General features: G+C 40.8%; 1 protein-coding gene across 3 annotated transcripts in view; it reads left to right on the top strand.

The window, feature by feature from the left end:
* Window positions 1-12,705, top strand: part of PDE4B (phosphodiesterase 4B) — a 219,593-nt gene that overhangs the window by 36,629 nt on the left and 170,259 nt on the right. The window contains exon 1 of one of the 3 annotated variants that reach the window (XM_069788490.1): window positions 11,351-11,784. The exons of 1 other annotated variant lie outside the window; for it this stretch is intronic. In XM_069788490.1, the coding sequence (XP_069644591.1) occupies window positions 11,549-11,784 (236 nt within the window). In that variant the 5' untranslated portion in view covers window positions 11,351-11,548. Of the gene's footprint in view, window positions 1-11,350; window positions 11,785-12,705 lie in introns of those variants that run through there. One more of the 3 variants, XM_069788482.1, reaches the window with a different exon arrangement.

Genomic DNA, 12,705 nt, shown 5'->3' with positions numbered 1-12,705 from the left:
CTCACAAAGACGTGGAGGAAGAAATTTAGATAGTGAGCTAATTTAGAGAAATGCCTTCTCTAAAATTTTGCTACTTTCTCCCTTAGTAAGATGTTCCCACCAGAGAATATCCCATCCTCACGGACCTGTTTGAAGGAATGGTGGTTCTTCCTGACCAGGAACTATGTAGAGTAAAGGGATCAATCAAAGAAACAAACTTAAACCATGATGCTGTCTCGGCACTCACAGTTAGCCAGCTCCCCTGGCTCTGCTACGAGAATGCTGGGTTGTGGGGGGGTTGATGGTGGACCCCTGTCCCCATCTGACATTACACAACAAATCCTGGAGATGTGTTCATAAAAATAAATGGCAAGAATCCTTCATAACAGGAAAAAATGGTGGGCAACCCAAATATATAGGGGTCTCTGCTTGCTTGTTTTATACATAGTCAGTACAAATGCAAACCTATCTAAAAAGAAACTGCTGCAGAGATAATTTGTGCTATCTCTGAGTTATCACTGAAGTTACTTTCTCAGCTAAAAATACACAGATAAGTGTTTTGACTGACTATATTTAGACATTGTCTGTTGCTGTCAGTTTTTGAAGCTCTTGGATCTTCTTCTCAGTTGGAATGTTTTTTTATTTTTATGTATTCTAGAAGGCCTAAATAGAATAACTATGATTTATGTGTGGTGTAGTTGGTATAGAGGAATTTTAAGATGAAACATAATATTGGATTAATCATAGCTTTTGAATTAAAAATGTCATTGTTTTATAAATGTCTTTTTGTACATAATTTATATTTTGTTATTGCAATATAATCTTTTTCTTAGTTTGCATTTATTTGATTTGTTAGATTTTAGTCTGCTTACGTGCTCAAAATGATAGCATCCCCTTTTTGTATGAATTGCAAGGTGAGCCCAGTAATTTTATTGAAGGTGATCCTGAAGTTTGGTGCTGCAAGATTTGCCTGGAAATACTAGTCATTCAGAACAGAGGTAGCTGTAGGCACATAAAAAAGGCTTTTAATGATTCAATTATAATTATATACCTTGATCCAGAATGAAATAAGACAGCTTGAAATGTATCTAGAATGGAAAGAAATGAGTCACTGTTAATTAGCAAAAGACAATGAAGCTTCTGAAATATTATGTTCAAACTTCATCTTCCCAAGAATATAAAATAAATGGAGATTATGGAAATACAGTTGATATAAAAGCTGAACCAGACAAGACTTTGACACAACTTTCTTTTATCTTTAAACTTCTGAGTAATGATAACTTCATCTGAAAGGAAAGATCAAACCCAGTTTGCTTTGTTACCTGGAGAACTACCTTCTGGTTCTCAGCTGATCCATGGCATTAGATAAGTTTTTGTTCAGTATTACCCGTGATGGTTCTGGTGGTGGTCTGTTCTGTGCTGTTGTGCAAGCAAAGAAGTTGTTTTAAATTTTGCTGTGAAGGTGAGTGTACCTCTAAAACCCACAACAGAACAAAAGTAAATGTTATGTACATCAAAATGATCTGTCTTTTCCAGTCCCTCCCAGCTTTCTTTCCATGCCTGCTTGCTGGCAGCAGGCAGAGTCGTGCCCCCACAGCACGGTGACCAGCACTCTGTGTGGCATGTGCCTACATGGTTTTTCAGCGATGCCTGAACTATCGCTGGAGCTCTGGAATACGGCGCAGGAGCAAGCGTGAATCCCGGTGCCAGCATACCAATTTGGCTGTGCCACGTGGCCTGCACGCCGTCATATGGCCTCTCATGTCTTACACTGCTGTCAAGCAGTAGAGGAGTAAGCCATGGAGTCTAACATTGTATTTGAGAAGGGATTAGGGAACAGAAAAGATGAGTGTATTTAGGTCGCTCTGGGGCTGGGATGGAACTCTATTTTCCAGCATTGTGCTGTGCCTGTTTAACAGACCACCTGCTTCTGCAGCTCCCACCCTAGATGTTGTGTGTCCGGGAAGCTTAAATGCTTGGAGTTTGATTCCACAGACAAGCAGTCGTCTCCTAGCCAAAATTCAACAAAGTCCACTTATAAATCACATTTCTAAATACTTGTAAGCAAGCTACTAAATCAGTTTACTAACAACAATCAATTATCTCTGATCTGCTGTGAGCGGTTCCTCTGATTGCAAGTCCCCCTTGAGATAGGAGTGTTTCTGTTGTCAGGACAGAATAAACCTATTCACTCTGCCAGTGTTAAACCCTTCGTCCTTGGGTTCAGTTGTCTTCAGTGGTTGTGGCTAGTGCCAGACAGAGATGCTAAGGCAGGCCAGTGGAGCCCGCCCTTCATCTCCAGTGATTGCAGTTGTACTGTGTGTCTCGGGGTCTGTGTGTGAGGAGACAGCCTCGCGTGATACGGCTTGTGTTTGTGACTGGTGACTTCTTCTGTGTGTGGATGTAGGAAAGCTGTCCCTGGATGATTCTTCTTGGTTTGTGTTTGCCAGAACATCTCCAGGATAACTGGAAATCAACTCCTCCAAGTACTGACTAATCTCAATAAATTACTTGTGGTCTGTATCTATCTGGCACTGGTGGGTGTCAAATGCCTTTAGACTTTCTCTTATGTGTTTTCAGTAGCTATGTTGTGTCCTCCTGGAGTCTTTTTAAAGTTATTTTTTGTATCAATTCCTTCTTGGGTCCTTTGAACAGAGACCCTGATAACATTGAGAGCATCATTGGAAAGAATTAGACGACCAAGAATGTAGCGTTGTCCTCTGCTGCCGGCCTCAGTCACGTTCTGCAGGTTCTCACCCCAACTGCTGCTCTGGGAGGCTCGTTACCTGTCGTTGGACACTCTCTTTCCATTAAGAAAAACATGAGACTACTTCTATACTTGGACAGGCTACAGCTACCTCCTCTCTTTAACCCTGTTTTTATTGGCACTGGCAGTGCGCTGGTCTCTAGGGTTTTGGCTGTGAATTTATTCCTTTAATTAAACTGTAACGGACAAAGCTGTATGTGAATTCTGACAATTGTGCACAATGCGTTTTCTATTGTTTCCCAGCACCAAAACACGAGGCCCTTGGCAAAGCTGGTGGTTACAACCATGCTGTTGAACAGTAAATGTAGTGAGCTTTACCTGTCTGTGTTGGGGCTTCTCTAGGGAAAAATAACTATAAATAAATGCACATTGTAAACCTGATACTGTTTAATTTGAGTGAGCTGATAAGGTGTAGATCTGAAACATAAAGTAATTAAAATAACTTGCATGCAAACTGGAATGATGTTTTGTCAGTCAACTGCTGCAGACCTAAGAGTCTGGAAGAGCAAGACTAAGATACAAGACCGAAGAAGCAGACTCGGATTAATGGTGAAATTTTCTGTTCCTATTCAGCTGTCACAGGTGGGACCAATAACAGAGAAATATGTTTGCTCATGAAAGTGATTTAAGTCCTTTCTTTGAAAGGAGGAGGAGGAGGGTTGTCCAAGGCTAAGCATTCATTTTTGTACCTTTTCCGTTGCCTGTGTGAGTGGAGATGTTGCCAACCAAACCTAGCTGTAGTTTTTCAGGGGAATGTACGGCAGGATGCAGAAATGTCCTGACAAAGTGGATGCCTGAATTGGTTACATAGGATTCGCTCTTATCAGTAAGAATTTTGCTCTGACAGAACAATGTTGATTTTTTTTTTCACACTTTTTATTGTATTATGTCATTTTCATTCTAGTTACGTGAAAATTACAGACACTGATATTTGTTTGCCTGTCATATTTAATGAGGAGGTTATCTGTGACTGAAGTACAATGGGTGATACTGGCCAGTAGCTATGGTGCCCATAGCTGCCTCTGGACATGGGCATGGAGGCATCTGCAGAGGCATCTAGACACGGGCGCAGAGGCATCTCCGCACAGCGGTGAGCGAAGACCTGATCCTGGCTGTCGAATGCTGGTGACTCATGCGAGATGAGGTGCTTACTCACTGGCACAGACAGGTGCAGCTAATGCTCATCACAGTTGGAGAACACACCACCAAAGGAATAAAACAGCAGCCTGGTGGGAAGTTAGCTAGCCTGTCCAAGCAAATATCTTTCTAGAGATTCCTTCATCCTACGTCTCTGTAGTAGCATAAAGCCTTTTCTCATCACATCGGGTGTAAAGGATTTCTGAAATTGTAAGACTGTTTTGCATTGGCTTCTCTTTTGTCTGGAGTCACCCCAGAGGTCTCTGCCTGTGAAGAATAAGTTGGTTTATTGAATTAATTTGTAAAATATTAATCTATAGCTCTGAAATGAGAAAATAATCGCAAGTAATACAGATTGGTCTGACATATGTGATTACTCACTATGGATAATATAGAAGGCATTTAAATGTTCCCTGAGAAATACTCTAAATCAAGCACAATCAAAGTTGCTAAGGAAATTACCATTACAACTAAGGTATCTTACATCATGCCCCAAGGGCTTATAGTATATAAATTTATTTCCTCATATGTATCTACTAGGAGATGACAACATAAATACCTGTAAGAAAAAAAATGGCATTGTGACATGATAAGGAATTGTACTTTTTTGTTTAAATACTAAAAAGCACAAGGAACTCACATAAATTGTGTCTCCATCTTTCTGTGGTGTGGTTTACTGTGGGGGAAAAAAAAAATGTACCAAATCCAGTTTAAGGACTAAATGGCAGGTGAAAGGCATCAAGCTTGCTGTTACTACTGAATTCTTCATCCATGTTCTGAATGCAAAAAATTTTTCTGTGACCGAGGACACCTTGTAGTGCTCTACTCAAGTGGTACAATGACCTGGTTAACATAGATTACTAATTCAGAGTGAACAGATGAGCATCCCAGCCACTCAAAACTCTCAAGGTACCTTTCTTAAGGATGAAATTCATTTATTTGTGACTAATCTGAAAAGTGTTCTGGATCTTCTTGACCTTGTTAGAGATACTAGATGTTTTAAAGACCTAGAAAATGAAATAATATACAGAGGCTGCAACTGTTGGGTGCTAAACCAAAAACTAGTATACAAGTTGCTTATGGAATGAGGAATAGCCTGTTTGAAAGCGACTGAATGCTAGTGAAATGGGAAGAGCTCAAAAGGTCGCCTTTTATATAGGGTGGGTCCTGTTCAACCTTTGCTAAGCTCATAGATGTGGGTAATTTCTTTGTGCTGGTGTCCTGACTCTCTAAAATAAATAAGGACAGACTTTTCCAGTTGCTTCTTTCTTTTGCAGTTGGCTCAGCTCTTACACTGCAAACCGACGGGTTGCTAGGTACTGTGGTTCTCTCTTCTGTGACTGTTCATAGCGCTCCAAAACATTGCTTCAAAGGCCTATGCAAGAATTACTAGTGTCTGCCCTTCAGAAAATTTCAGAGGCCCCTAGATCTGTGGGAATGGAGATACAACCTATATAATTTTAAACTATTAAATATCAAAAAAACCCGTGTCTTCCAATGGTAATATGAATTGCAGTGAATTGTTGTTGTTATTTTTTTTACCTCCTAAATGTGGGAAATTTGTCATGCAAACCAGTAATTAGTGATATATTTCTGCCTCTCATTCAGCATCTCAGGCTTTGCTCAGCCTTCTATTAAAGAAAACCTTATTAAGGGAGGGTTGAAGAAGTTTACTACATCAGCATATCTTCACAGGTTCCAGATAATATTTCTTTGCTGTTACATTTATATTATTGTTAAGCACTAGGTCTGTATTGCATTTTTTAGAAGCTTGATCACTGTGCTGTGTTGTGGCTTTCCTTTAGTGTGTTGTAGGAAGATATGGCAGATCAAATGCATCTCAAATTAGAATGGTGAATTCTTATTATTCAGACTAAATTACTATTGTAAAGCATCAGAATTTGGTATGATGGTTTAAAATGTCAATCATAGGTATATGTTTAGGTAGAGGCTGTAATCAGATTTGCTGCTACTCTGAGGGAGCTTAAAAGTAAAATTGGGACTAGGATGGGGTAGAATTAACTAATACTGATTCTGCCTCTAATGCGATCAGTAGCACTCATGAGTGGGATGGGCATAGTGTTCCTCTTGGTCATGATAGAAAGGAAATAAAGAAGGCATGAAGTACGTATTTTTTCATTTCCTTTCGTGTCAGTCTCTTCAGCTTATACTCTTCACCTTTCTTTTCCCTTTTTCTCCCCTTCTGTTGTGTCTAGAGAACTAACTCCAGTTAGGAAAGATTTGAGTTCTCCACCACAAACACATGCTTATGTATAACACTGGCTGTACAGCTTTTTTTATTTTCTTGGAATCTTTTCCAGGTTTTAGCAATACTGCATCCAGCTCTTCTTTTCATATCACTGTCACCTCCCCAGCTCTGTCTTACCAGCCGTTGCTCTGACTTAAAGCCTTGGCTGTCATTTCCTATCCTTAGATTTTCGTGCACAGTGACTTCTATTTTCACATCGAAGCACTATTCCTTGGCATCTGTTTTCCTGGCCACTTACTTTTCTACAGCTTCCAGTTCATTGATATATTTTTTTGTCTTGCTCTAAGTTTCCTCCTAGACATTTCTCTTTTGTTTGATTCACTTACCTCCCCCTCGCACCTTTGCCTGTCTCCCATTGCCTGGGTTGCTCTTATTTATTCCCAGCGCTGGCTCATCTCAGCAATTACATCTTCTGCCTTAGGCATCAAACTGAAGATCACATCCATGTCAGACCTGTGACATTTCCACCACGAATTTATTCCCTTCTCTACTGCAGTCTTTTTAACTGAGTTCTTTTCCAGTACAAGTGACTGTTCCCATATTCTTGACTCTCTATTATACCTTCTCATTTCACATGTCTTTATTGGTTTAGGCCAAGAGAAAATTGTCATTTTGTAGCTTTTTTTTCTCCCTTACCTTGGTTTACTTTTCCCCTTTTCCTCAAAATCTTTTTCTTCTGTCCTTTCACAAAAACAGACGTTCATCAGCTGCTCTATTCCTCTAAACTCATCACTTGCTTCAATGACCCAGTTCTAGTTCCAATTTCTAGTCTCCTGCATGATCACTCCTACTCTGATCAACCCTTTTCTTTTATAATGGCAATATGATTTAGCTGACCTGTTGGAGGGGAACAGTGATTTCACTGCCTCCTACTTTGGATCACATTGCCTGTTCATCTCTCTCTGAGCTAATGGAGCTTACTGGCTTCTAGAGTTTCTCTCCTGGAAGTCCATTGTAGATCCTCTCCCAGCCCGTCTTCTACCCTGTACATTTGGCAGATATCCAGATGTTAAGTAGCAGCAGTGCTGTGAGATTCCATAATGTTGCTGGCCCAATAGGTTTTTTTACATCAAATGTGTTCAAATTATGGTCTAAAAGAATGATACTGGCTTCTAATAGTCAGATTCTAAGTCCTTCCCTTGTGCATCCTCAACTATTAATAAAGGTTCTAGAGATGGCCATCTCTCCTGAGTGACCTTTACAATCCTGTGTTTGCACAGATGCCAGGCTTAAACCAAGCAAACACTTGATACGTAGGAGGGACCATCAAAGTCCTTCCAGGACTAACAAGTACAAAGGAACAGATTCTCTTTATTGCTTCGGGAGCACATATTACATGTATGCATTTAGACAGCAAATTGCTTTAACAACAATTAAAAATATGCAGGGGATCTGTGTTTTACATTTTATAATGACTGGCACACATAATAGTCATAATTTTCAAATTGTTTGAAAGCTTGAAAAAGATCTTTATTTTTGCTTTTGAAAACAAAGTACTAGAAGCCAGGATTTGTGAAAAGGAGACTCTCTACTTGGTTAAAAATAAGTTTCACCTACATTTCCTTCCTTTGAAAATGAAGTAAAAGTAGTACCAGCAAACCGCAATCCCTTGAAATAATTTTTCTAATTAATTTGCTGTCAGGTTGGCGTTATCTTTTGGGGATGCCTTGCTAATGTGTATGGATGGAACAATGACCTAAGTAACACAAGGGAGCTTCCTAACTGTTTTTATCTAAATGTGCTTCTAGAGAGTGTGCTGTATGGAAGAATTAACTAATTACTCTGCCACTGACTGAAAGTGCTGTGAAAAGTCAACTAGCCAGTCTTCCTTTCCTACTGCAGCATGTAGGACATTTCACGGTTGCCTCTTCCCTGGCTTTTTATTTAATCCTGGCAATTATGACTTAGAAACAGGTAAATAATAGTGGTACTGTAAAGAAAAAGTATGTATTCTTGTTGCTTAGCAATTGCTTTTAACACAGTGAAGATCAGCCTTTGATGGGGAATTGCATGCTTGAAAAACGTTGTTTACCACCTGTATCAGTTATTCTAATAAAATATATTAAAGTATATTAAAACTTTCCGCAATCCTAGACACTTTGGTAAGCTAGGAAGCTTGTATGAAAACTCACCCCCAAGTATACTTAAACTTTTGATAAATGTCCTTAATTGTCCTTGGTCTTCCAAGCAGTTTCATTTTCCTGCCAGCGCTACCAGGCCCTTTTCTTTAATCATCTCTTCTCCCTCCTCAACTCTTCCTTTGTATTACTGGCCCCTTTTCTGATGAGCTGAAATTACTTGTTGCTCTTGGACTACTGATCCTATTGCACACAATAATCTATATTGATAGACAAATTATGCATTACACTGTGTTACTGGGATGTTACAGAAGTTCAGGAAAGAGCAAGATGCCTGTTGACCATTTTTGTTTGTATATTAGAGGAACTTCAGTAAACTGGTCCTTGTACCTGGTAGTCTGTCCAGGTGTTCTGGTACCCTAGGTGTTCTGTCTACCATTGCCTCCTGTTGCTTGTGGTAACCTCAGCAAGTACAGCAAAATTCATTTTTCAGAATTACTGCCAAGTTTATTCTGATACCAAGCTTTCATGCCAGTTAGCTCAAGTCTCTTGAGATGTTCCTGTTCTCACCTCTTCTTGGCTTATCCTGGAGTAAAGCAGCATGTCTTGACAGAATTCCAATACTACAAAATGGTAGAGACTATATAGGCATTGGCTGCACGGTCCTCTGTGCATGCAACATCAGAAGTTGGCAGCATGAAGGATGGTACCTGAAACAGAGAGAGAGCTGTTCTACAGCCTTTTTCAGGTAGTTGTCAGCTCCTATTGCCACCAAGATCTGGAAGATATTTAACGGGAAGTACCCTGTGCTAGAGGTCAGCCTTCAAAATACTCTGAGGTTGTGTACCAAGCAACTAGTGTCCTAGACTTCAGCTTGGAGAAGCATTTGCATTCTGGCTACCCAAAGCAGTGGGTGGCACTTTCACTTTTCATTCTTTATGCTTCCACAAGGGAGAGTGGAGGCTTACTTCTCCCCACAGTCTCCTTTTTCCATCTTACTAGCTTAGCCTGACTTGCATTTCTTCCCTCCATCAACAGCCTTTGCACATCTTACCGCAGTACCTTCTACAGGCTGTGGGGCTGACATCTCGTTACTAATTTATGAATGTCCAAATAATGAGAAGCACTCCCTTAATGGACAGTGCTTCTGAAACATCTCTGAACTCGGGTAAGGAAAGTACACCCTCCCTACGTACTGAGGAGCATGCCGTTGTACAGCATGTTTTATTGCAGAGTGCTTTTAAAAAGTGAGTTTCCCCTTATTCTCCTTGCCATTTTAATAGCTTTATGAAAAGGCATGGAAATACTGTTTCTCTAATATCAGATGTATTCTCACAACCCTGCACCCCCCAATATCCCATTTTGCTTCCTGGTGAGTTAGAAAGTTCATTTTTTCTGTTTGGAATTCTAGATTCTAAGCATTTGTGTGGATTTTATTTATCATTCAGCATAGCTCTCAAGCTTCCCTTTGTCTTTCACTGGCTGTCAGTACAGTTGAGATGTTAGAGTAACAGATCACAGTCTAACACGTCATAATTCCTAAAGCATGAAATGTTTCTGTTCTGCTGCTGCGTGAACCTCTCAGTATTAAATAACACTGCATTTCCAGTGTCCTTAGGTTAGGCTCAGGCAGATGTTTCTCTTTTTTTTGTTGTATTTTTGTTTTGTTTTTAAATAAAAGTGAATGGTGAATGGTATAGTAGCAGGTTAGGTGGAATGTCTGGTAACTCCTTTGTAGTCTCCTGCTATGGGGAAGCTCTCTATCGCAAGCCTTTTGCTTGAAGCTGAGGAAGGCACGCTAATGTTTTTGTAAAGTGTTTTGGGATAGATGAGTGAAAAGAACACCGGAATGGGTAGGGACTGGTGGGGATTTGTTGTGTAATTGATGCCTATACTGTGCAATCAACCTCTTGCATGCAGATCAGAGAGCCAGCCTACAGTGAAAGTGCTCTACTCTTTCCTGTCTCCTTCTTTAAAAAGAATTATTGTATTTATATTTAAGGTCACCTACTTTTGACCAGTTCAAAAGATGCTTGCCACTCCCTGTAGTATTTATTATGTTCTTACTATCAGCATCAAATCTTGTCTTTAACTTCGTTGCCTGGATTTTATTTTTTTTTTTTTTTTAAGCCTTGCACATGTAGAAGTTGGTTTTGTGGTGGTTATGTCCAGAAAAAAAATCTTGGTTTTTGTGTTTCTAAATACGTATATTGCTTAAACTAATTTGAATTAATTTACATTGTCTTTCCAGGGAAGTGCCAAGTCCCCCATCCTTTGGTGTTTCCCTCTATTTTCTCTCCCTGTGCTAACTTCTCCAGTGTTGGTTGCTGGTTTGGGGCTGTGCAGTGGCTGGCAGTGATTTTGCCCTTTGACCATACGTAGATTCCAGGACAGCAAAGCGTGCTCCTTTGGAAGTGTTCAGCTTCATCTGTGTCATCTGTGGAGCATGCATTCTTGCACGCTTTGTTCTTGTGGAATATTATTCCTTGCTTTGTTGGTTTTGTTTTTGGTTTTTTTTCCTACTAGACCTTTTCTTCCTGGCCCACCCTGAGCGCTGCGCACATCTCCATCAGTGCCAATGCTGCTGCCGTCCCGGGGGTCGCGCCGGGTGTGCCCGGGGTATGCTCGGCGATGCCCAGGGACAATGTCATGGTCTTAGACGGCTCGTTAAAATTTCATGAGAATCCGACACGCTCATCACACAAGACAGAGCCGAACAGAGTCCAGTTGTCAAAATAACGCCGAGCCAATAAGCATGTCATGGGTGGAGCTACTGCAGTATGGGTAAAACTAATTCTGAATGAAGACCTTTTTATTAAACATACTGGGCCTGAATGAATCGGGTTACTTGGCTTGCGACAGACTAGGGAATTCCTTGATTTTATTAGTGCGCACTGAAAAATCCAGTGTTTTTCTGTTAAGTCTGTGAAGCCAAAATGCTGTAGGAAAGGGATTGATCGGGAGCTGGCTGTTATGAATTTTTCATGAGCTGGTGTGCGGGGCTGAATGGCTCCGGCGCGCGTCGGTGTGTAGCTGGCAGGCAAGCCGCATCCACAGGGAGGCTGCTGACACAGAAACACTTTGGCGCATTTTCAGAGGGAGAGCTGGGCTGATAAAGGGTTTTCTGACAGCCCTGGCTTATCGTCCTTCAATTTATGCTGCTGTTGCTTCAGGCAGCCTTTCCATTTGGAGCCCAGCCTTGTGAATGAGCAGGGTAAGCTCTGCCGATTTATCAGCGTTTTTAATCTGCGGCGATGCCTGCGTGATGTGTTTTTGTTACGTTTTCTGAATGGTGAGAGCTCACATAACGTCTAAGCTATGACAGCAAAAGATTCTTCTAGGGAACTTGCTACTCCAGAGTCAGAGATTTACATAAGGACTTTCAAAGAACAAATGCATCTAGAGCTCGAGCTTCCCAAGCTGCCTGGGAACAGACCTACGTCTCCAAAAATTTCTCCTCGCAGTTCACCGAGGAACTCTCCATGCTTTTTCAGAAAGTTGCTCGTGAATAAAAGCATCCGCCAGCGTCGTCGCTTTACGGTGGCACATACATGGTAAGATCTGCTGGGTATCAGTGCGGGTTTACAAAACTGTGTGTGTAGCTGTGGTTTTAACAGGGAAAAATGAGCTGAGATTCATTCACGGTACTCCCTGCAAGTGTTAAATGAATAGAGCAGAAGGCAGCCAAAGTATGTATAATGCAGTGCCTCGACAATTGTCATTCAGCTTCTGTTCTCTAGAATAAATCCAGCCCATTATTCATGTGTGCCACGGTTAATCTCTGTCGAACAAAGGCAGCAGCCGGTAACTTTCCCAGGCGTTATGTTGTTGTAGGTAGACCACATGAATTAATTTCGGAACCTTCAAGACATGTTTTTTTTTCTTTGCCCATCAGCTCTGACTGCAGATGACAGTACAGCGCAGACCGGGCGATTTGGGCAGGGTACTCGTGGAGTTAAATGCTGGAAAGGGCTTTAACTTCACTGTGAGGGGCTTTTAAACAGTTTTTGCTGGCTGCAAATATCCCTTCTTTCAGCCATTTTTTTCAAGGAAACTCAGGTTAAAAGAGTCTTTTTTTTCCCCTCCCTTCAAATTACGACCCCCAAATAGTCAATTTGCATGCCATTACAGTTGATCGTGAGCTGCCTCTGACTGTCAGTTATCCTGGTTAAACCATGCCATAAACAGTAATCAAAATATATAATTCAGGAAAATCTGTAAGAATCTCATTGGTTCCTTTTCTAAATTTACTCTATATGTGTCTTGTACAGTCCACCTTTTACATTCTAAAAGTCTCTATAAATATGCACTAGTTGACTGTGAGAATTAAACCAGAAAACTTTCAGTAGCATGAATATTTTTAAACCCTGCTCGCACATAGCCATATCTGTTACCTTACTATTCCATAGACTGAATCAGAGGAGAGAGGATGAGGCTATCCCATTTGTATCTGTATGGGCCAGTTGTTTGGGGGT

Source organism: Haliaeetus albicilla, chromosome 8, assembly GCF_947461875.1.
Source record: "Haliaeetus albicilla chromosome 8, bHalAlb1.1, whole genome shotgun sequence".
In the NCBI taxonomy this organism is placed as follows: Eukaryota; Metazoa; Chordata; class Aves; order Accipitriformes; family Accipitridae; genus Haliaeetus; species Haliaeetus albicilla.
The sequence above is the reverse complement of the archived record's forward strand: the minus strand, read 5'-3'. Positions and strand labels throughout refer to the sequence as shown.